This window comes from Sceloporus occidentalis, unplaced genomic scaffold (assembly GCF_023333645.1).
Source record: "Sceloporus occidentalis isolate IW3139 unplaced genomic scaffold, rSceOcc1.0.p SCAF_3, whole genome shotgun sequence".
Lineage (NCBI taxonomy): Eukaryota > Metazoa > Chordata > Lepidosauria > Squamata > Phrynosomatidae > Sceloporus > Sceloporus occidentalis.
The window spans coordinates 65,594,702-65,620,709 of record NW_028316983.1 but is presented as its reverse complement, the minus strand read 5'-3'; the positions used below and the strand labels follow the sequence as shown (position 1 = coordinate 65,620,709).

At 40.6% G+C, this 26,008-nt stretch overlaps 1 protein-coding gene across 3 annotated transcripts in view; it reads right to left on the bottom strand.

Annotated features, from left to right (window-relative positions):
• Positions 1-25,989, bottom strand: part of TBC1D22B (TBC1 domain family member 22B) — a 57,254-nt gene extending 31,265 nt beyond the window's left edge. For all 3 annotated transcript variants that reach the window (XM_089514775.1, XM_089514776.1, XM_089514774.1), the window contains exons 1-7: positions 25,830-25,989; positions 20,487-20,543; positions 13,224-13,525; positions 10,592-10,771; positions 8,034-8,104; positions 6,750-6,878; positions 4,609-4,674 (exon numbers count right to left, since the gene is read on the bottom strand). In XM_089514775.1, coding sequence (XP_089370901.1) covers positions 4,609-4,674; positions 6,750-6,878; positions 8,034-8,104; positions 10,592-10,771; positions 13,224-13,525; positions 20,487-20,543; positions 25,830-25,885 — 861 coding nt within the window. In that variant the 5' untranslated portion in view covers positions 25,886-25,989. The remainder of the gene's footprint in view (positions 1-4,608; positions 4,675-6,749; positions 6,879-8,033; positions 8,105-10,591; positions 10,772-13,223; positions 13,526-20,486; positions 20,544-25,829) is intronic.
• Between the last annotated feature and the right edge of the window lie 19 nt (positions 25,990-26,008).

The following is a 26,008-nucleotide window of genomic DNA, read 5'->3' as shown; positions in this document are numbered from 1 at the left end:
CTGTAGGTGGTAAAGGTTAGAAATGTTCATAGGCTAAAGCTGCTGCCACACAGAATTAGTGTAGCTTGACACCACTTTAACTGCCTTGGCTCCATCGTATGTAATCCTGGAGTTTGTAATCAGTTTTCTGCTGACAGATAAGGCTAAATATCTCACAACCCTACAAATCCAAGAATTCCATAGCATTGAGCCATGAACTACATTAATTCTGCAGTGCAGATGCAACCCCCAAGTCTGGAGTGCTTAGAGGCACAGGCAGACTCAACATGAAGCAGAGATGGTTCCTAGGTCAAGATCCAACATAAAGTGCTAGGTGTAACCAGTGGAAAGGCAAAAATGATCCAGTGTATTAGTGAAATCTCTGCATAGGAAGAAATCCTTTTGTTGATTGCTCTGCCTGTTCAGTCACAGATAGGGAAACGCATGGAAAGTTAAAAGATAAATAAGGTGTAACTTGGGTATTATCTAACTCCATTTGCACTATAATCACACAATAGCTGATGGTTTACTAGAAGGTCTTTTGCTTTCCTGTCCCTAGATGAAGAGTAGTAACCACTAGAAAGGAGGAGAAACTGCATGGAAGCTTGCTCTCTTTTCTGAATTTTCAATTTTTATTTCATAAAGAAGTTCCTACCTCTCTTAAGAAGAAAGAAAACCTATACAGGCAGTACTTTACACACCTGCCAAGTAGTAAACTACATATCTTATTTTAGTAATCCTCTCAATGAACACAAATTACATTAGGATGACAGAGCAGCTCTTAAATATATGTGAGAAAAGAAAATATTATACTTAACAAACTCTTAATGGCTGTAGACTATCTGTGTTTAGGTTTTGGGTGCTTCCCACTTTCAACAGTGCCATACATTTTCATTCACATACTGTTTTTTTACCTCTCTTCAAGACCTCTTTCTTGCTCAAGGTCTTGCAAGGATCAGGAATGAAACAGGAATACATCTAGTAAGTGATTTTGCAAGATATTCTGTTTCAGCTGGAAGGGTTTTCAAAAGCTTCATTCCAAATTGTATAACAGAAAATGTAGCATTCACAAAATACTATTTTAGTCATCACTCCCAATTAAAGCAACTTTCAGCTACAAGACCTTCAAGTTCTTGGACAGATTAGTGTGCTAATATATATGATAATGACAGGTTCAAGGATACTGGTAGTAAGTATACACTAGATGGGCTTCCTCTCAATGTTGCTAAACATAACATGCATGCTTCTGTAGTTCAAACTACAGAACTACAAAACTGTAGTGCTCTCAAAATAAATCTAGAGAAATGGGATTTGGGGGGAGGGGAACGGGACTATAGCTCAGAACTAGAGCATATATCTGAAGAAAGAAAATCCTAAATTCAATGCCTGACAAATCCAATTAAAAAGATCAGGAAGCAGGTACTGGGAGTGACATCAGCCTTGTACCTTGGAGATCAGCAGTCATCAGAACAGAAAATGCTAGGAAACAGTACATGGCCACTTCCTATGTTGCTACTTCAAAACACTGTGCTCTCCCCTGGCACATAAGACAACCTAATCAAGTCACTGCCAAATTTTCTTAGTTTATATATACCGTTAACCTTACTGAAATCTTATCAAAGGCCATTTGCCTACTGTAGTGATCTTTCTGATTTATCCCTGGTTCATACATTTAAAACCTCCCCATATGAAATTACCTTGTCACCACAACTACATACCAGGAAAATAATGCATGAACCACTAGGTCATATTGCTGCTTAATGACAATGCATTTGATCATGGCAGGTAAAAAGATTGTTACTGTGTTCACACAAGTCAAGATAAATCAGCCTAGCTACACAGGTTCTTCCACTACATGGTACTGGCAATGATTAGAGAACTACTATCTGGGTTTAGATCTGTTAAATACACAAACCAGGCTCTGATGGCCCTGGATGCTTTTAAATTGAACTCCCCCACACTGATACTGACAGACAGGCAAGACATTAAAATGTTACCGTTTTTTGGTTTCTAGAATATTAAAAACCAGGCAATACCCCCACAAACATGGATATAAAATCCTTGACAAACTTGCTTGCATAGGTTTTTTAAAACCTTGCAAATTGCTCAGCAATGATTGTCAATGCAATTACAATATATATTTCTCATTAATCATACTCTAAATATGACAGTTTGCTTTGCAGCATTATTAACGACATGAATAATAAAGTGCTTCAGCTTTTAGGTAAACAATACTTTATCCCAGTATCTATGAGCCATTGTCTGCTTGCAAGCAGAAAACAAGCCATATTAAGAGTGGCAATAACAGATCTCAAGATAGTCATGGGCCTATTAATTGCAAGACCAACACCACAGGACTTTGTTATGTATTTATTTATGGGACTCACTGTGTGCTTCTGTGTTCGAGAAACCTGAAGATCTGAATCAAACTTTCATGGTTGCAAGGCCTGTGATTTTAGACAGTCCTTGCATTAGTTGTAATAAATCTCAACATCCAGTCAGCTATTGGCTCTTAGATATAGCAAATCCAAATGCATAAGAATTCTGGAATGGATTAAGCCTACTCAGACTTGACTGGAATTATATGATCTGCAAGTGCCCTTACCTACAAATGTTAAGAAAATACCCTACCTAACTCTATGTAGGAGAAATGGGGATAACATTTCACAGCAGAAAATATTGACTACAATTAGTCTGGTCAGAGGATTTTCAGCTATACTGCAGAAACCGGTTTTCAGTTATGGACAACTACAATTCTGCCTGGTGTATCTGGATGTTCCAACTCATTTTTGGCCCTGTCACTGAGATGTTGTGTGGCCTTAGGTAAGATGAACCACTGCTGTGAAGTGCTATCCCCATTCCTTCTACACAGAGATCCTGGTATGGCACCTTCTTAGCATTTTTTGGAAAGGGCATCTGGCTCAGAATTCACAAGTCACTGTAAATTGTTCTTAAGAGACACTGACCCTGATGCTACTACTTCACAGCACTCTCCAGGGTAAGCTTACAAATAGCAGTACAGTCCTGCTCTCTTCCACATGAGCCTCCTCAAGTATGAAGGCTGCAGAGAAGAGAGGAGGACGGCCAGAGGTGAGGTGCTGAGTGACTAAGAGTGTGATCTTCTTAGCTGTGATGTCCCAGTATAAGGACTTTCCTCAAATGGGAAAGAATTTCTTTTCATTACCAGGCAAATACTTTTTTATTTGTACAGGCCTTTTAGCTCTGTCAGTCTCAGTCTTATTTTAATGCTGGAATAATATCAACTCCATTGTCCTTTTTAATATTTAAAAATAATTTTAAAGTTGTTTTGTAAACCATTCTGGGAATGCTCAGGGACTGGAGAGAAAATTAAATGTCCTAAATAAATTGTCAAAGTTTCACACTGATGCAGATAAATATATATATCTCTGAAAGGTACATTCTGACCTGAAAAGAATGTCTAAGACACTAGTATATAGAGCTCCCTGTTCGGCCTGTTCGTTTTTGATTTGATTTGATTTTTTCCTGCATTTGTTCATTTAAAGAATAATATGGCTACTTATGAAATGTAAACTAGAAATACATATTATGGGGAATGCACTATGGGAAATAATATTCCCCATCTCTACATTTCCCTCCTCCTCTCTTCTCTGCAGCCTCCAGCAAAGGAAGATATACAATGTGTGATCACTATGTCATGATCAAGTTGTAGTCCATGAAGTAGAGAGGAATAAGGAAATGGAATATGTCATATCATGCATTATGCATTATGCGACATTACTAGGAAAAGAAAAAGAGGAAAATAGGAGTATTTTCCCATAATGGTAGCCATACATCTTCTAACATCCAGTTCCGGAGAGAGACAGGCAGGCCAGCTCTATCAGGCCTAGTCCAGAATAAGAAGAAGGCCGTCCCTCCAGTGCATCTGCCATGGTCCAGACCTTAGAGGGAGAGAAGATCTGCTGGACTGGATCCCATTCCCCACTGCTATTCCCTTCTCCTTTTGTGTCATGTCTTTTTAGATTGTAAGCCTGAGGGCAGGGAACTGTCTAATTAATACTCCAAATAAATAAATACATAATAAGATAATATGCATCTTACAGGGAAGAGGGACATTTCTTGTACCTGTGTGGTGCTGAAAATAAAGCATGCAGATTAAGCATGTTCCTCCAGACTACATCTATTTCCACAAATCTCATCTGAGAATTTAGTTTGAGCGCAGAATCTGCATGCTGAACATTTACTACTAGGTGGGAAGCTGATAATGTACTCAGTTACATTTAAATCATCTTCTAGTCTATTTGAACAGCTCTTGGATATAGCAGAAAATAGCTGACCAGGGAAGAATATCACTACAGTGCACCCACGTCATATGTGGGCGTACTTTACGTGGCTTTCAGCATATGCTGAAAACCATGCGGGGAGAAAGGGGTGGCACATCCCATAGGGATGAATGGGGTGTGTGCCTGTTGCATCACCACGTGCACGAGCCCCATTCATTTAAATGGGGCCCGAGCATACGCGTTATTTGTTTTACGCAGGGGAGTCCGTAAACAAAGGGCACACTGTACTCTGTATCCTTGTGAAGCCATTATAGTCTGGTATATTGCACTGCAAAAAGATTAGAAAGAAAAGTAGGCCTCTTCTCACCTCCTGAACTAATGGCTGCTGGAACAGAGGGATGAGGGGGTTCGTCCGTGGAATGTCTATATGGATCTGAAAGATATATATATTTTAGCAGGGGGAAAAAACATTAAGTACTGCTGATTTCATTGACCCACAATTTCAACATAGTGAAGAAATATTCCCAAAGCTTGAGTGACAGCAGCACTATGTCTGGAGACAGAGAGGGACTACAGTGGACCTGCTGTATCAGTGGGTTAGCCACTGGTGGATTGCAGTTCCTGCGGCTTGCCCTGTCCATATTAGCAAATGACATCACACACCCATGGATGTGCTGACATGGGTATGCACATGTTAAATAATAATAAGTTTCATTTCTATTTTCCCGCCTCTCCCGATGGATTGAAGCGGGATTACAACAGTATTTCAACAACAAAATATCTAAAATTACAGTTTAAAAACAATTTAAAACCATGTAATATCAAAGTATGACAGTACAATATTAAAACCACAATACATCCTGCGATAAAGTTATCTTAATTTCCTGAGGTGAAGTTTTCTTCAGATCTTATAAAAGATCAAGGGTGTATGCTTGCCGGAAGAGATGTGTTTTTAGTGCCTTCTTAAAGGAATCTAAGGTTGGAATCAGTCTGATCTTTTCCGTAAGATTGTTCCAAAGCGTGGGAGTCATAGCTATGTATGCTCTTTGGGAAGTAGTTAATAGTCTGACTTTTGTATGAACTAGAAGATTCTTCCCAGTTGTTCTGAGAGTCCGGGGCAGATTGTACCAGGAGAGGCGTTCTCTCAAGTAACTCGGGCCCAAGCCATATAGGGCTTTAAAGGTGATAACCAACACTTTGTACTGCGCCTGGAAGCTAATTGGTAGCCAGTGTAGAGATTTTAATACAGGTGTTATGTGGTCTGACCTGGAAGTTCCGGTGACCAATCTGGCTGCTGCATTTTGGACTAGTTGGAGCTTCCGAACTTGGTACAAAGGTAGCCCCATGTAGAGTGCATTGCAGAAGTATAAATGAGAGATTACCAGTGCATGTACCACACTTTCAAGGTCCTTTCGGTCTATTCACTAATATGGGCTTGAACTCTCACATTTTTTTCCCATCCACGCAGTAGAGTGAGGGTTTGGAACCAACCCCCATGGATGGGAAAGGCCCCTGTATTAACTTATAGATACAACTACCCCCACACCAAGAACTATTTGCTTCTCCTTCAGAGATACAAAAAGTATATTACAGTCACCCTTCCATATTCATGGATCCTTTATCGATGGATTCAAACATTCACACCTTGAAAATATTAAAAAACATATAAACTCTAAAAAGCAAACCTTGATTTTGCCATTTCATACAACTGACACCACTTTACTACCCCATTATGTTTAATGGGACTTAAGCATCCATGGATTTTGGTATCTATGGGGGGGGGGGGGGGGTTCCTGGAACCAAACCCCAATGGATATCCAAGGTCCACTGTACAATATGAGGGTAACATGAACAGAACAGCCTATTAATCATTACTCTTCCAACACAGCTTGCATTTACAGCAATTAGACCAAGAATGAGTCCTAAGAGAACAACATTAGGGCAACTTCAAGTATCTGACCAGTTTTGAGAATTCTTCACCTCTAGGATAACTCAGGGGTGAAACAGACTGTCCAAAAAGGGTGGACCAGGGCTGCCCTGGTGCCGCTCGCCTGGAGCCAAGGCAACTGCATGAGCATGGCCTCAATCCAGCCCATCGCAGCTGTTTCATAGTAGCTTCTTAAAAGAAGCAGTTTTTTACCACTATTTTTTTAGGTTGGCTTTTTCAGGCTGCGATGGCTTGGCGGCGGCTTCTGGGCATGCGTTATGTGACTGACATGCCCCCAAGTTACCCGGAAGCACGCTTTCTTCGCCCATCTCTTTTGGGCCTTAGTCAGGGCAAGTGTCAGATCTACTCACTTCTGGCAGCTAATACCACTGAGGTATTCTGCCATGATATCACCAGGGCTATGTAGATAGGCCTCATGTGAAAATGGGTAGGGCTACAAGCAAAATTACAGAAGGCTTCTACTAGTGAAAATCTTTAAGGTCTCATGTCATGAAACCTCAAAATAGTCCAGGATGCTATATAAAAGAAACCTCATGCATCAGGAAATAAGTGTTGTGTACCTGACGGTATGTATCTTGATGATGCTCCTCATTCCTAGAGTCATAATACTGCTCAATGAATCCAAAATACTCTTCTCGTTTGCGCTGTAAGGTCAACTTCCTCCGCTCCATGTTGGCAGGAAGATACCCCTGTAAGAGAAGAGAAAGGGGGAGAAAATCTTCTTCTTTGCTTTGCTCAATGTTCATAGAAAATCACAGAGTCATAAAGTTGGAAGAGACCACAAGGGTCATCCAGTCCAATCCCCTGCCACGCAAGAATGCACAATCAAAGTACTCCTCATGGATGGCCATCCAGCTTCTGTTTAAAAGCCTCCAAACAAGGAGACTCCACTACCCTCCGAGGCAGCATATTCTACTATTGAACAGCAGTTACATCAAGAAGTTCTTCCTAATGTTCCCAATGTGGAATCTCTTTTCCTGTAGCTTGCAGCCATTGCTCCGTGTCCAGTTTTTGGAGCAGCACATACCAAGCTTGCTCCATCACTTCAAATATTTAAACATTGCTATCGTGTCATATCTTAACCTTCTCTTGTTTGTATGTCCTACCCCAACTCATCTCTATTATATTGCTGCAACAATAGCAAACTAGTGTTGTTGAATTCAATTTCTGAAAAGTTGAAACCCCATAAGAATTGCACAAATGACCCAAGTTTTACAAGTGCAGTTGCTCCAAGCCAGGTGTTGCTGTAGTGGAAAACATTTGCATCTGTCAGAATTTAATTAGCTTACTTGCTAATTAGCTTACTTGCTGTTCACCGCTATGATCTTTGGAATAGCGGTATATAAATAAAACATATTATTATTATTATTATTACATGCAAAAACATTTTTAAAGGCATTAGAGTACATCTTGTGTTGAATCCAGCAGCTGTAATATTGAATCCAGTAATTATAGTATTAATATGCAACCTCTTCCTTTGGTAATGGCCTTTTGGAGCATTGGTATATGAAGACATTGGAACTTCTCTCATTGATTGCTCCACACTAGCATTTTTCAGGTGTCAGTAGCACAACACATGAACAATTCCCATTTTCACTTTTTTGCTGATTTAAAAAAAATGACAAAATTTAACATATGCCTCTCCTACATTATAGAGTGGCATGTTCCTCTTCCATTAAAGGACTTGAGACAGCTTCATTAAAAAAAAGGTAAAAGTGTGAGCTAGAAACAGAGGGAACTGTCACATGTGCTTAAATTCCAGTTACTGCTCTTGTGCACGTACACACATTTTCCTATGTAGGATGCATACAAGCAACTTCAGCTTGGAGAGGTGCAGCACTTACTGATAAAAGTCGCCATGTCACAGGCCGGACTTCTCTGGGGACACCAGGCCAGCTGCATTTCCTCAATTCATCTGCAAACAGACAGTGGTTAGTTTCTTCACATATAGTATTCTGGTAGATACTTCTCTGTTGTAGGGGGGCAAGCAACTCCTCTAGAATTCCAAGCCCATGAAAAGGTTATTCCTTTGAATATACAGGTTTCTAGGACAATAGGGGGATGCTTTAGTATTTATATATTTTTAATTATGTTTGCTTCAAAGTGTTAGGTAACAAAATAATTTTAATCTATATTAAACTCAGCCATGAACAACATATTAGAAATAATTTCAACAGATGCAGAGCTGTATTGCTTTATTCTTTTAAGCAGGCTTCCTCAATCAGTACTCATGCTGGCTGGAGCGTATGGAAGTTGTAGCTATTGCATCTAGAGGGCACTGGGTCAGAGACGTATAGTTTAGACCAAGAAGGGTAACACAGAAGTTCCCTCTTCGCGGCCTGTTTTTTCACCCTGGCAAAGGCTGGCAGTACTGCAGTAGTGAGGCAAAGAAATAACATCCTTTTCCCATTTTAAAAAGGTGAAGTGCATTTCTGAACTTGTAATTCTGCTTTAGAACTAGGAACATCTCCCCTAAACTCTTTATTTTAATATGAAGATGTGTACACAAGAGAGAGTTAAATGGAAAGTGGTGTGTGTGTGTGTGTGTGTGTGTTGTATTTCTATTGGGGGCATACTTATCAAATTTGCAGATGACACCAAATTAGGAGGAGTAGCAAATACCCCAGAGGACAGGATTAAAATTCAGAATGACTTCAATAGACTAGAAAGCTGGGCCAAAGCTAACAAAATGAAATTCAACACGGAGAAACATAAGGTACTGCACTTAGGGCAGAAAAATGAAATGCACAGATACAGGATTATGGGGGACACCTGGCTGAATGAAACTATGTGTGAAAGGGATCTAGGAGTCCATGTAGACAACAGTGCAATGCAGCAGCTAAAAAGCCCAATGCAATTTTAGGTTGCATCAATAAAAGTATACTATCTAGATCAAGGGAAGTAATAGTGCCACTCTATTCTGCTTTGGTCAGGCTCGACCTGGAATACTGTGTTCAGTTCTGGGCACCACAATTCAAAAAAGACATTGAGAAACTGGAGCATGTCCAAAGGAGGGCGACTAAAATGGTGAAAGGCCTGGAAACCATGCCCTATGAGGAATGCCTTAGGGAGCTGGGGATGTTTAGCCTGGAGAAGAGAAAGTTAAGAGGTGATATGATAGTCCTGTTTAAATTCTTGAAGGGATGTCATACTGAGGAGGGAGCAAGCTTGTTTTCTGCTGCTCCAAAGAACAGGACCCAGAACAATGGATGTAAGCTATAGGAAAAGAGATTCCACCTCAACATTAGGAGGAACTTCCTGACAGTAAGGGCTGTTCGACAGTGGAACACACTCCCTCAGAGTGTAGTGGAGTGTCCTTCCTTGGAAGTCTTTAAACAGAGGTTGGTTGGCCATCTGTCGGGGATGCTTTGAGTGGGAGGTTGGACTGGATGGCCCTTGTGGTCTCTTCCAACTCTATGATTCTATCACTGAACTTCAGTGATGCAATGTGGCAGAAATGGATGGGGCCTATAGCAATTTCTGGCATATGGTGGAAATGCCCCCCAGTTGTTGTAGTTGTGTGCTTTCAAGTTGTTTCTGATTTATGGTGGTCCCAAGTCAAATCTATGACAAGGTTTTCTGGGCAAGATTTGTTCAGAAAGGATTTGCCATTGCCTTCTTCAGAAGCTGAGAGAGTGTAACTTCCCGAATGACACTTGGTGGGTTTCTATGGCCAAGCAGGGACTCTGGAGTCCTAGTATAACATGCAAACTACACTGGCCCCTAGACCAGCCAAGCTTGCTCATTTGTGTCACAGGGCTTGTCTACATTTATCCCAAATTCCTCTTGGGCTTGCTGCATCCTGCTTATGTGATGCTGGGCCAAAACCCTCAATCAAGTCTAAACTATCTTCATAATGCCCATACCTGATTCAGGACTTCTTCCTCTTAATCAGCATTTAAATAATTCACATTTTTGCTGTGAGCTTTTGGTTCTCTTTGCAGCGACACTAGTGGCTGCCTTTTCACTCATAGTCTCTGTGGGCCACTTGGCACTGCCACTGCAGACGTGAGTCACTCTGAGGTCAGAATGAGGTGCCCATCATTGATAGTGTGGCTAAACTCCTCATTCTGACCTCAGCAGTGACACTGAAAAACAAAAAGGGGCTGTATTGGAAAGCAGCTGTCCATCGTTTGCTGCGAAAGCCGAAAACTTGCAGCAAAAGAAAGCAGCTAAGGGGTGAATTTGGAGCAGCCTGGAGAATTCTGACAAGCTTAGACCCAGCCTTAGACAATGGCTACGCTATATCAATTATTTGGATATCTTCCTTATACCTCAGTTTTCAACACACAACCCCTTCAAAACTGGAGAAAGGTACCAATGGAGAACATGCCTTTCTCTAGTCGTCCCTCTAAAACAAACAGAGTGCCAAAAGCTTATTGCTTTCTAAACCCAGACTCACCTAGATCTGTGTTGGGGCTGGACAGAAGCTGCCGGAACTTCTCCAAGCGAGTTTTTTCACGCACTGTCATAGGAGGAGCTCCTGAAGCATTTTGGTCAGAGATGCGAGCAACGAGTGGAATGATGGGTCGGAGTGGGAGAGACTGCTGTTTGTGGAGTGGGTTGCGCATACAGGCATCGTCTAAAAAAGTTTAAAGATGTTTATCAGGCTATGATCATACTGGACAACAGCAAGCCCTGTCTTGAGGTTCCAGAATCCACTGTGTTCTTCATGCATGCAGCACTTCTAATTCCAGGAAAGCATTCACATCTTGATCCACAAGCATGGCAAGGAAAATCTACATACTTGCAAATTTTCTCTCCCAGCTCTTAAAGATGGGAGAAGGTATATCTGTTCAAATTTTTCTGACATGCTGATATAAGTACAAATGCAACTTCAAGCCCAGACTATATAAACCAGAAACCTTACCAATTCTGCTGGACTGAACTGTTCTGCCTCAACCGCATGTCTTACAGAATAGTGAGAATCCCTACACAGATATTTCCTTACAGTTAATACAATGCTTTAAGACCTTTATTGCAACTGATGCAACACTTCATGATGGGAAAGAAATGACCCAAAAGAGCCTTCCACTTCACTAGCGGGTGTACTGCTAAAGGCAAAGTATCACATTTTTAGCAATAACCATTGTTCAGAGATTAGCATGCATGGCTATTATTTCTCTTTGGTTAACTTTGGCCCGTTACAGACGGGCCTATAGTATGGACTGGGTATGCACTAGGGTTAGAAAGGGGAGTCACTTCCTGATGTCCCTAACCCTAGTACGGACAAAATGGCGGCGCCCGTTCCACACGGGGGGCGAAATTTTGACATCACGGACATGTAGCATCCGGACGTCGCATGGTGGAGGTGATGCCGCGAGTGTGCGACTAGTGCCTCGCGGTGCCACTTCCGGGGCGCAGAAAGAAGCACCATTTCGGCGCTTCTTTTCGGCTGCGACCGGGAACCACGCGGTTTGGCCACTGCGGTTCGCAGATGTAGCAACTGGCGGCAGCAGCAGAGCGCCCTTCTTGGGCGCTCTGTAATGCGCCTAAGATTACCTGTTCTTTCCATCAACTACAGATATGGCCAGACTGATCGGTCTCCAGCCTTCTACAGCCCGTTCCGCATGGGTGGAAAGTACGTGCACAGCACGTACTAGGGTTAGAAAGGGGTGTCCTTTCTGGGCGCCGAGCGCATACAAAATGGCGGTACCCGTTCTACATGGGCGGCGTCATTTTGACGTAGCGGATCAGCGCCATTATGACGCCGTAAGTGCGTCACTGGCGACTTGCGGCATCATAAGGGCACCGCAAGAAGAAGTTGCATTTTGCAGATTCTTTTTGTTGCGTGGAGGAGTCGCGCGGTTTGGTCGCTGGGGCTCCTCCGCACAGCAAATGATGGCGCTGGTAGACCGCCCTTTTTGGGCGGTCTGTAAAGCGCCTACCTCTCCAGTTTTTAAGCTCTCTTCCTTTCCTCCTTCTTTTAATATGCTGGGCAGCAAACTTAGTACAATGGGCCTTGATATTAGCTGGGGTTTGGTTCCAGGACCCCTTGTCAATACCAAATGTGTGGATGTTCAACTCCCATTAAATACAAGAGATAGTAAAATGATATCCCTTATACAAAATAGCAAAATCAAGGTTTGCTTTTTGGAATTTATATATGGTTTGAAAATTGAATATTTTCAAGCCATGAACACTTGCATCTGTGCATATGGCGGGCCAGCTGTAATCTTATAGCAGGGAACCTAAAAAGACAATTTACAGCTCCAATGCAGAGGGGTTATGTGGGTTCTGATGCCATCTGGTGGCAATGTGATAGGCAACATGTTTTCTCACATGTTTTGTTCATTCCAACATCAGCACAAGAAAGAACAGTTCTCTACTGCCTTAACTATTTTCATTATGCATTGTATATCTGTTTAAAAGCCCTAGTTAAAGTTCTGTGTTTTCTCCAGAAACCTACAGTTCAACATCTCCAAAAATCTATTCACATTGGTTTGTAACCAGAGGACTTCAAAGGCCCAATCATGTCAAAAGAGGTAACACAAAAAATGGGCCTGATAGTAACCCACAACAGACAAGTTTACTAGACCGCTATGTTACAGAAACATATCACTTATGTGCCTACTCTGTTGACATGAGTTATAAAGTATACTACGGTAATTTAAATGATGTGGCAAGAAATGCTAAATTCCACTCGTTGCATAAGAAGAAAGCTACTGGATCAGATCAAGGATTCATCTAATCCAGCATTCTATCAACAATGTCTCCAAGTGAGACTTACACAATCAAGAAAATACATATTTTGCTTCTACAAGGCAAAACAAGGAGAAACAAGGCAATCAGGTCTAGCTACCAGAATATTCTATCCTTTTCTAGATCTCACCAAGCACTTACTGCATTCATTCAAAAGAACTTTTGCAACCATAAGGGAAAGAAATCTTAGCTGTAGTCCCAAGATTCTCAGGATGCTCTATTCTGTAGTTTCAAATGTGACATCTCTACCGAACTGTAGAAGCCAGAGACTTTGTAACAGAAACATGCACTGTGAAAAAGCCATGGGTTGTAAAAAGCAGTAGAGTTCTTACCAGGCGTTCTGGATAGCTGGGCATCACTATTGGATTTGATGACTTTACAGTTGGTCGAAGTTTCATTGAGAACTGCCTGAGGCCACTCAGGTTTTACACGTAGCCTGCTGTGGTTTTCCAGTACCTGGGCTGCTGTGGCCTTGGCCACCTTAGAGTTCAAAGTCTGGAAAGATGAGAAGTCCTCATCTTCATCATCCCCAATGTCCCAGGCATCACTGGTGTCACGAGCAAACTCATGAAAACTGCTGGCCTTCTTATTCTTCATGGGAAGTGCATTGACCTTGGAACGCTCCTTAATGAAACTAGAAAATAAAGGATAACTCAGACTACTGTGTCTCTCTGCACAGTCAGCATTTGCATCTAGCCTTCCCCTGCTCATGGGGAAATTCGCTCCCATTTATTTCATTTCCCAGGGAATATGCCTCCCTCTCACCGTTTCTCCATCTCACTGTACAATCCTTTTTATTCTGACCAGAGTGCAGAGAAGGAATGCATAATCCTTCCATGCATTCCCCAACAAGAACAAAGTTTGGACTCTGAACTGCAGCATTAAACTTGACACTTGAGAGACCAAACACTCCAGCTTTTCTTTGGTGAAGAAAGACTGCCAGTCAGGCCTACTGTGTGGTAAGCAGAGCAAGGCAGGATAATGGATTCAAATTCAATGAGCATATACGGAATTCTAAACAAAAGCAAAAGTGTATACATAGAAGATTTATGCAGAACAGGGGTCATTATTCTTCAACCCCCTACAAGCTGCATTTACTTTATCCACAATCAAAATCCTTGTGTCAAAGAACTCTAGCAGAAATGTATTTCCAAAAAATAAATTCAGAAAGCATATGCATACCAACTGGGTAGAAACAGAGTTGAAAAGAGGGGGCGGGGGGGGGGGGAGATAAAAACTTGTTTTGTGGTTTAAATTTGTTTGTTTGTTTGTTAACTAGTTTTTTGTTTGTTTTTTGTATTAATGTGTAGAACTACACCAATATAGGACTAAATCAGAAAATTAAGAAGTAAAATGGAGTTCAGATATTATGGCCACAGGCTTAAATAGCAATTGTTCTTTAAAAAGTGTTCTTTTAAAGCAAGTTGTTTTGGTTGAACATATTTTAATTGAAGGATTTGTTCCTGAATGGCATTTCTTGCACAATAAAATAAAATGGTTAAAAAGAATCAACTGACACTGGATACTGGTCAATGAACTGTTAAAGTTAAAATGTTTAAATTCAAACAGTTATTGTTCCAGTAAGAGGATTGGAAAATAGTAATAGCTAGACTTTTTTAAAAACCAAATTTTTTTTAAAGGCTAGGAGTTGTTGTGGGGTTTTTTAACATTGCTTGGTTTAAACATGGTTTAAATCAGCCTGGTTTAAACCAGCCAACTCTGGGTAGAACAGGAATAAAGCATCACATCAAAAAACTTTGTGCAAGGTTATCAAGACATGGGCAATGGCAATCTTAAATCATTAAGATCATTAGTATTTACTCTGATGAATTTTAGATGCAAACCAGCATATTTAGACTACCACTAAAAAAGAAAAAGAATATATAAGAGATGTAGATGTAATCCTCAAAAGTCTATCTTTCCTAATAGGTCAACAGAAAGAAAAAGTCATAGTTGTAAAGAAATAATGATTTGTTATACATTTTCAATTTCACACACATACTTTTACCAAAAATGTATGGATTACAACTAGTATAAGTAAAAGATATATCAAAATTTATTGATAAATCCCAGAATGATTTGTAGTAGATTAGCAAGCGTTTCCAGCTCTTGGGTTGGAGCAGACAGGCATGAAAGAGTGGTTTGAGGCCGCTCTGGCTGGAAGTGGGTCAGAACCCCACTGACTGCATGGCCCACTCTCAAGACCAACCAGCACCATCAGGAGTCAGTTTAGCTGGGCTCCTTTTTGCTCTGGTTTTACAGGCTGAAGCACGGCTTCCAGCCACTTTGGAGGCATGCATTGTCTAAATGCCACGCCTCCAAAGCGGCTGAAAGTTGCTTCATATTGACAATCTGTTTCACCCCTCGGATGACATGGCCATTCCAGGCCTAAATTAGACTGTTAGAATTCCAGACTAGTAGTAACTTAAGAGGCAGATTTGTGTATATCATTCATCCTAGTGTACGGTCATCAGTAACAATAAATAACTGTCTCCATCTCTTGAGCTACCAAGTTGATATGGCTCCAGTTTTCAGACACATCAAACACATAACAATATAGATCCTGCAAACCTGAAATCTGCCCTCTAGATGGGAAAGATTCAAGTAACAGGCTATGAGCAGTCTGAAAACAGATTTTTTTTTTAAAAAAAATGCAAAAGCTCAACAATTAAATAATGCATCACAATAAAACATTGGGAAGGATAGGGTCCATTTGTAATAAACTTGAGTTTTTCACAATACTTTCGAAGTATTTTCTCTTATCAAAATCAAGCTCATGTTCTCCAAAACTGATTATAGGAGATATAACAAGTGCCATCATTTCTCTGTATTTTTTCCAACTCTTAACAACTTGTTTTTCTACACAAAACATGTGGCTCCTGCTCTCATCCTACAGAGATGACCAACTAAAATACCAGTTTTGCTTTTTAGCCAGATTTAGTGGATAACTGTAACAAGTAACATTGAAGTTATTACAGACTATAAACTATAACTATAGCTAAAACTTAGACCGTATTGTTGGGATACACTAAAATTCAGGTTCCTAATCTTACTTTTAAAAAATACATGATAGGGTGGGTTTTAATACCAGTCCACATTTTATGGACTGGCTAAATATTGGTAGACTTCAGGGATATCATAACACTTAGCAATGAAAATAAGATATACTGCAGTCCTCCATGCTCATGAATAAACTATTGAGCTAAAATTTGAAAAGCATTTCAAGAGTCAAATCTTTAGGGAAATGGATCTATTTTTTAATTACTGAAGTACATATTGATCAGAGGAAGATGTAACTTTGGATATATAATGTAACTTTAAAATTTAGTATTATAATTTTGTGCTTGATGTTTAATTGCTTGTTATGATGGTACAATGCTGATACTGATTTTTCAGTTATCTGTCTTGAATTACAGATTATATGTTTCTTATATATGCTGTAAGCACCATACTTATTCTCCATCTTTGTATCAATCATGACTACTGTTTAGATTTTTAGTTTAAAGCACAAGTACATGTGTGTACATGCGATGTAAATGTTATTTTGTATAGCTCACATATTTGTATATAGGCTCTATTTGTTTACATGTTTAACAAATATCAAAAAAGAAAACAAATACTGTTAAAGAGATTCTCATTAAAAAGTAAGATAAAATATTTAACCATCAGAACTAAAACACACACACACACACACACACACACACACAGAGAGTATATGAATATTTAATAGAACAGTATCACTCACAGCAAATACCAGTGCCACTACCCAAAATCTGGCAGAATAACCAGACTTTGAAAAGACAGACAAATACTAATGTTCTAGCCTCAAAGGGAACAGGATTTCATTGTTCAGGAGATATCACAGAATAAATTCTGCTTCTAGATGACAAAATCTAATGCACTGAAACTGTGGCATGTGGAACAGATGTTCACTGTCAGACAGTTACTGCCCCAAAAGCACAGTTAGGTGTGGGAGGCAGGGAGAAGAATCAGTCTCGCCACTTCTGTCACTTCTTCTTCTACATAAGGTTCAGCTTGGCTTCTGGCCCTGAAACAAGGAGGGCATTCACTTTCTCTCTGACAGCAGAGAGGTGAAATCAATATTGTGATCATTTTATAAACAAGCAATGATTTAGAGCCACATTAAGTAATATTCTAATTTCTGTGTGCATCTGTGTACATAATATAACATGCAGTCATATAAGAATATAGCAAATTGTCCACAAAAGAGGGAATGGAAATCCTTTTTTAAAACCACCAAGACTTTATTGTAAGGTAGAAATCATGCTGCCATCCAGATGTTATTAGATTGCAACTTCCAGAACTCTTCATTAATGTCTATGTTTGCTACAGCTGCTGGAACTTTGTATCCAATAACATCTGCAGGACTAACACAAGATGCTGAGCCGCATCTCATGCAATGAAGTATCAAAGTAGAATCATAGAGTTTGAAGAGACCGCAAGGGCCATCCAACCCCATTTTGCCATGCAGGAAATCTAAATCAAAGCATCCCTGACAGATGGCCATCCAGCCTCTGTTTAAAAACCTCCAAGGAAGGAGATTCCACTACACTCTGAGAGAGTTTGTTCCACTGTCAAACAGCCCTTACTATCAGGAAGTTCCTCCTAATGTTGAGGTGGAATCTCTTTTCCTATAGCTTACATCTATTGTTCTGGGTCCTGTTCTTTGGAGCAGCAGAAAACAAGCTTGCTCCCTCCTCAGTATGACATCCCTTCAAGTATTTAAACAGGGCTATCATATCACCTCTTAACCTTCTTTTCTCCAGGCTAAACATCCCCTGCTCCCTTAGTCGTTCCTCATAGGACATGGTTTCCAGACCCTTCACCATTTTTGTCGCCCTCCTTTGGACACGCTCCAGTTTCTCAATGTCCTTTTTTGAATTGTGGTGCCCAGAATTGGACACAATATTCCAGGTGGGGCCTGACCAAAGTAGAATAGAGCGGCACTATTACTTCCCTTGATCTAGGCACTATACTTCTATTAATGAAGCCCAAAATCACACTGGCCTTGTTAGCTGCCACACTGCACTGTTGCCTCATGTTCAACTTGTGATCCACTTGAGCTCCTAGATCCCTTTCACACATAGAAGTCTCTCGTTCAGCCAGGTGTCCCCCATAATCCTATATCTGTGCATTTCGTTTTTCCGCCCTAGGTGCAGTACCTTACATTTCTCCATGTTGAAATTCATTTTGTTAGCTGTGGCCCAGCTTTCTAGTCTATTCAGGTCATTTTGAATGTTGATCCTGTCCTCAGGGATATTAGCTACTCCTCCTAATTTGGTGTCATCTGCAAATTTGATAAGTATGCTCCCAATTCTGTCATCCAAGTCATTGATAAAGATGTTGAATAGCACTGGGCCCAGGACAGAGCCCCACTGGACACCCCATATACAGATCCTATCAAATGCAGCAAAAAAAGTTATAGGAAGTAAGAAAATTCCTAGACTTGAAAAACCTTCTTGAAAATTCCTAAACTTGTGCTCTTCCAAAAAAACCCTACCTGGTACTGATTTGCGGGATATTTTGCAGGCTTCATTCCCTCTGAAGGGGCTAATATGCTTGCAAATTTCACCTAATTCTATCACATACACAACACCCAGCACAAATTAGTCATTTGTTGTTACAGTCAATATGGAGACTGGATTTGTCAAATCACAGTTTGGCTCGGGATTAGAGAAACTGATCTCTGAAGCTGTCCAAAAAGAAAGGTTAAAATGGAATATGGATTGAACCCTGTAGCAGGTGCACATCCCTAATCTACAACCTTATTTAGATGACTACATTACTTACTTACCTAAAACATCCAACACATAAGCCAGGATGACATTACACAGCCTGGGTATGCAAGTCCTCATCCTTCTTGAGTGGCACCTTTTCCTTGTACAAACTCACTTTAGAAAATATCATGCGGTTTTATATTGACTAGGGAAGGATGTTTAGAGACATTTGTAAAAGACTGAAAAACCCTGATAGACTACTTGTGAAGAAAAGAAAATAATTTGACAGTTAGAAAGAGTGGATTATTAGAAGTGGATGATGCAGAAATTTTAGGGAGAGCTATTTTTGTGTTATATGTAGTTATAGCCATCGAAAAGAAAAATGGAAGTCACCTTTTTAATTTTTTATTTTAGTTATGTTTATTTATATTTTCTAATATATTCTGTGTCTTTACCTTCTATTTCTTTTTTATTTGTTATCTTTTTCTTTTTGCTTTAATATACATAATTTTAACTGGAAAAAGCTTTATTTTACAAAAAAAGAAAATTTCATGCCAATTTTGACTCCACAGCGCTTGACTCTCTTGGCACACTGGTTCAGCGGGAGCAACTATTGTGATGAAGGTATCTTCTTGGAATGACTTAATGGTGAGGCCACCAGCATGTTATATGCTTTCAACTCAGTAGTTAATAGTTTTCAGTGAAAGAAGCAAAAAAGAGATAGAGAAATAAACTTTGAATAGTGACTGAAGGACAAATAATTGGTTCAAATACAATGCCTACTAAATTTCAACAGGTTTCTGCTGCCCACAACTGTATATTCTCCTGTTGTAAAGTATCCTCATAAAATTCTAGTTCAAAGGAAAATTTGTTCTCCTGTTTTGAAAAGTGTTTTTATTGTTCTAATTCATACAGGAAAACTTGAAATTTTTGTACCTAAAAATGATATTCTATTCAAATATACCGGGCACTATATTTGGTCCATTAAACTCACTCCCAGTCACCAGTCTGAAGTGGCTTCCCCCCCAATGACTTTGTGACCACCAAGGTCTACAAGGATACTGTTCTACAAGAGAATAAACTGCCATATTTTCTAGCGGATAAGACAACTGGGCATATAAGAGAACCCTCAACTTTTCCAGTTAAAATATAGTTTGGGATATACTCGCCGTATAAAACTACCCCTCTTCCAATGCACACTAAATAAAAATTTAAAAATTTGATTTGATTTCAATATGGTAATTTTAATTGAAATGCCTATGACATACAGGTAATTAGCAGCAAAACTTGTATACAAAGCCTGCTAGGATTGGTCTTCTCTCCCTGCCTGCCCAGCCCTTCCTGTGTGCAAGACTATCAGAGCGGTAGCGCAAACACAGCTCTTTTTTCCATACCCCGGGCGTCCTGGATGCCTGCAGCTTGCTCCGCCCTTCACTTACACCTTCCCGGTGAGGCACCCCCTCATCTTGTCATTGGGACTACGTTAAGTCACTGCTTTTCACAAATCCTGGTGAGTGGATTTTCTTCAAGCATACTTGTATAGCACCGCCCTTGCTGCTTTCATATGGTCTCCACATATGGCGGAGATGCGGCCGCAGCCGTTTTTAAGATCCCCCCACCATATGTGGCGACTGCAGATTCTCCAGGCCAGTTCGGAAGTTTCAGCACCCGCCCTATAAGATGACACCCAGCGTATAAGACGACTCCCGACTTTTGAGAAGATTTTCTTGGGTTAAAAAGTAGTCTTATACGCCAGAAAATGCAGTAAATGGACAGATCAAAAAAACCCTCAAAGGGACTCTACAATGATTAATACTAACCAACTGTCTTTTGAAGATGTGAAGGAACAGTACATACTTTTTAGTGAGTCGGGGATCCAGTGGAGGGTGCTGAGCTCCATAGACAGGTTGAATGCTGGAGGGGAAACAAAGAAAGTAACGTTCAAGTGGTTAGTGAGTGACTGCTTTAGCCTCAGCTATAGATATATCAAGGACCATATTGAAACCACTAACTGCAAGTGTTCAGAATCACAAAGAGCTGAAAGGCATTACTCTATTTTTACAGGAGAATAAATACTTCCTTTACAGCCACTACAGCATGAAAGATGTTCTATCAAAGCAAATACATAGATGCAAAGACAATGAAGCTGGGAAGAGGCAAGTGTGGAGAATTTTTTCAGTTCTAGTCACAATACTGAATAGACGATGTGGACTTGAGAGTCTGTATATGTAGTCTTTCAAATCAGTGTATGCTTCTTGATAAGTATATAAGAGATTATCACTTATGCGCCCCGCGTCTATTCCAGCAAGATCAAATGGAATTCTTAAACACTCTGAAAATCCTTATGTTCACTTCAAGAAAAACTATTAGAGAAAAATGACTTTGGAAACTCTTTGCAGTTACAGTTTGAGTATCCCTTATCTGAAATGCTTGGGACCAGAAGTGTTTCGGATTTCAGATTTTTTCAGATTTTAGAATATTTGCATATACATAATGAGACATCTTGGAGATGGAACCCATATCTAAACACAACATTCATTTATGTTTCATATATCCCTTATATACAAAGCCTGAAGATAATTTTACATAACATATTAATATAATTTTGTACATGAAACAAAGTTTGTGTACACTGTGAACCATCAAAAAGCAAATGTGTTGCTATTTCATCCATGTTTTGGATTCTGGAGTGTTTCAGAGTTTTGGATAAAAGGAATTCACCCTGTATTTATATGGTGTATAGTTATGTACTGGAATGAACCCACTTGATATTTTGCACTCACTATTTAGTAGAATAGCCAGGTTTCTTTCATAGAAGTAAACACTGTTACTTCCTTGCCTCTACTGAACTATTCAACAATCCACCCAGATACGTCCTTAAAAGTAAATATAGCATAAATACACTGCCAATCTATCACTGGACTAGAATTCTGATCAAGTAACTTTCTCTCTCTGAATTTCTCTTTTTTTCTCCCGCCCTTTAATCCAGGGCTTCTTAAACTATCTGATGTGGGGGACCTGCAATTTGACCCCCAATATGACAGGAAACATCCTATGTATTCACTGGACAATTATTTCTTTCTTTCCTGAAAGCTTGCTGGGGACTGGCAAATGGTTGAGGAACCAGCATCAGTTTAAGTAGCTCACCCTCACTTTAAGTAGCTTTGATCCAGTCTGAATAGCGCTGCCATCACTGGGATGACCAAGAATGATTATACAGGAACTATATATCCAAATCCAGGGAGTTTTATAATTAAGCCTATATGACCTACAAAATCTGACATACTGCTAGTCTTGTGCCAATGAGATTTGTAAACATTTGCCAGTCATGATGACGACTGGTTGCACTGATATTCCGTTTAACTAGCTAGCCTATCACATGTAATGGGTCAGCCATATGAAGCTGTGACATATCTGAAACATTAGCAGGCACGCAGACTTCCAAATCCAATGGACTGGGAATTCGGCCAGCCCAGCTGTTTGATTTAGAACACAATCTTCTATATATCTAGCTTTGTGTTCAAAGATATAAACTCGTGTACAAATTCATTTCCATTATCCAGTGTATAGCATGCCATAAACAGAGAAGAAATAAAAATCATGTTGTATGACAAAAGTTCTAGGCAATTGAAAGAATTAACTAAATAACTTCAGTTATTTCCAGCAAGTGAGCCACGCTAACTTCTAAAAGAAAAACCAAAGACAAATTGCAACCCACTTCATCCTCATAATTCCCTCCTTGGCCTGCCCTTTGGCTAGTGCAAAGAGAACACATGGGAAAGATTGCCCATTTAGATAAGCAGCTCTGAGAATTTCCACTGCCCTGTAACTCCAACCAAAATACCTCTTCCTTCCCTTTTTCTGGGCTTAACAGAGGCCAATTCACATGACTGACTACATGTATGCCAAGCATTTTTTCTTCTCAGCCAAGATTAACTACACAAGGAGCAAGTGGGTCATCATAATTACTTGCCACAAGCACCGACTTTCTCAGCACATGTTAAGTAACACCACAGAAAATTACAAATTGTGCTCATAACAAATACTTTGGAACATTTATTCCCAACATGTACTGCATAAAGCAAGTTGGAGCATGGGAAATTATTTGTGGTGGTAGTTTATGAACTAGCTCTTAGTCTAATCAATTTCAAATAAAATACAAGTCATAGAAAGAGCAAGCGTGAAACACATAAACTGCTATAGACTTAAAGACAGGTGTGTAGACACACATGCTATCTCCCTTCTATTCATCCGAAATACCTTAGCAGCTTATTGACTGGCTGATTGCTTAAACCAAAAGTAGTGAACTTGAAATTCACTGGTTAGACTGAAGTTCAAGTTGGCTCCTTCGCCTTCCCAAAACCGGTTTGCCTAGTTGAGTCAACTTTACTGTTTAAAATAGCTACAGATGGAAACTACACGTTGCTGTAGAGAAAGGCAGAAATATACAGGATGTGGCACCAAGATAAGAAAGCTAAGATAGGAAGATGCATTGCTACCACACTTGCAGAGATAAACACTTTTCTTTTCCTTCTTAAGAATACGCGATATGACATGTTACCTCTCATTTTCTCACACATCTAAATTATCCCACAACTTAGTACTGTTTGACAGGGGAAAACATATTACCGGCAGAAACAAAAGTAACTAGCGTGGCAGGATTTAAAGCCAGCTAAGCATTCCAGAGCCCTTGCACTGGTGGGACTGTAGGGTCAGGATGAGGTTAGAGAGCATGTGTACAATAGCATCCACACAATCTATACAGACGTGATCACAAATATATGTCAGGAGAGATGCCTCTTCACATTGTTCCATACTCCTGATCATATTAACAAGACTTAAGTATTTCTTAAATCCCTTTAAAGTTGCCAAATGGCTGTGTCACATTTTCCCATGTTGTCAGGTGCATTCTTAATAGGCAAACACATTTAATCAATGTAAGATTGCAAATACTTAAATATCTAAGCAGGGTCAGCTTGGGAATCACCAAGAAATACCAAGTGATTTTAGGCTATATTTCAGAGGGAAAATTTGGCAAAACCACCTCTGAGCATTTCTTGCTTAAGAAAACCTTATTAAATTCTTGGGAGGAACATAAATCGACAGGTGGCTTGAAGGCACACACATAGACACACATGATTGTAAATTCATAAGCAAGGCAGAGGAAGATGTCGTTCTAAGATAATTAAGGATGAAAGGAACATTTTCGACACTGTGAGGTAAGAAACTTCTCCTCAAAACTGGAAGAAGCTTGTCCAGGCCAAGAGCCCTACCCAACAATAGCCCATGCCTTTTCTCAACAATAATTTTCCTGGAGGACATGTTCCCAAATTATATGGCAATAAAAGAGAAAGAAACCAATGTTTGGTTTCGAATAACTTGCATTTGTTCACACCTATCCTTGAATTATTGAGGGGAAAAACAGGAGCATGGGGGGGGGGAGGCTGTGTGTATGTCAACTATGGATTTCATACGATTTTTTTTATGCAAGGAGTACTCAGAGGTGGTTTTGCCAGATCCTTCCTCTGAAATATAATCTACAGCACCTGGTATTTGTTGGTGGTCTCCTATCCAAGTATCAACCAGGGCTGACCCTGTATACCTTTCAAGATCAGTCGGGGATCTGGTGCTCTTAGACTGCCTGTCCCCTGCAATTCAAATACCACAAATTCCCACCTCACCTGTTTTGGAAGGAGGATACAAAGGGATCTTGTAGCACCTTTGAGACTAACTGAAGGAAAGAAGATGGAAGCATGTGTTTTTGTAGACTTGAGCCTAATTCCTCAGATGCACAAGTAGGCTGAAATCTACAAAAGGTGTGACAAGATGCCTCTGCATACTGATTCTCCAGACTATGTCATAGGTCCAAAACACTGCAAAAATAATCCAATTTGAAACCACTTTAACTGCCCTGGCTCAATGTTAGAGAATTTGGAGAACTGTAGTTTTGTGACACATCTAGCCTTCTCTTTCAGAGAACTCTGGTGCCACCATAAACTACAATTCCCAGGATTCCCTAGCATTGAGCCAGGGCAGTTAACCAAGTCTGGAAGTGGATTATTTCTGTGGTGTGTTTTGGAAGGAGGCACTATAGAGAGATCTGAGGTCACAACTAATAAAAGGACCCCCCTCCCTCCAGAAGGCCTCTGCTTCCTATTTTGGTGTGGGGTTTTTGTGTGTGTGTGTATTTTTTAAAGTAAAATCAGGCTTATGTCCTGAACTTAATAAAGATGTCCAGCTGTGACAGTGAAAGGGTTGCCCACTGGCACTTTAGGATAGTCTTAACTACTTGGTTTTGCATTTAAACTTGATGGAAGTATTAAGCAGCATATTGGCAAATTAAACATATACAGATTTGCGCCGATTGATTTAGGCAAATAAAGGAGGACCTCTCTCCTCCAAGGCAAAGGTACGAACCCTATACTCAGTGCAGCTACTTTGTTGTTGTTGTTGTTGTATGCCTTCAGAAGTCCAATTCCAATTTCTGGTGACCCCATGGCGAACCTATCATGGGCCTTTCTCAGCAAGATTTCTTCAGAGGGGTTTGCCATGGCCATCCCCTGAGGCTGAGAGAGTGTGACTTGCCCAGGGTCACCCAGTGGGTTTCCATGGCTGAGCTGGGAATCGAATCCTGGTCCCCAGAGCCATAGTCCAACCTTCAAACCACTAGGCCATGCTGGCTTTTGCTGCTAGCTGCCTGAGACAAACTGCCCAGGGCTTCATCCCCACTGCAGAAACAATCCAGGTTGGCACAGGGTGACCTCGTGTCCTCCTTTTCCCAGGACACGTCCTACATTTCAGCCTTCTGGCCAAGAGGAATTCCAAAACGTGCTGCATTTGGGACATGGCTAACCAGCATGAATTTATATTTCTGTGAGTGCTTCTAGCTTTACTTTGCACATGCCCTACATTCCTTTATGGAAAGCCCTACATTTTGCAGCGCCTTGTCCTCCTTTGCAGTGAGGACACCTGGTCATCCTGAGTTGACACCACTTCACCACACTGGCTCCATGCTGCAGGATTTGTAGTTTGTGGCGGCAGCAGAGCTAAACGTCTCACCAAACTACGAATCCCAGGATTCCACAGCATGGAGCCCTGTCAGTTAAAGCGGCATCGAACCGGATTATTTTTGCAGTGTGTGCTTTGGGTCGCTATGATCTATGATCCAGCAATCCTTCCTTCCCTCCCCCCTCTACCTACCTTCCCGGCAGCTTGGCGCTCCGCTTCCAGAACTGCTTGCTGCTCTCCGCAGCCATAGCTGGGCTCCGAGGAGGAAGAGCCCCAGCCAGAGCCCTCCGGCCGAGGGGCCTCCTCACCTCTTCCCTTCAGGGCCGCCAGTCTCCGCGGCCGCCATCTTAGATTCGGGCGGGCGCTCTCCA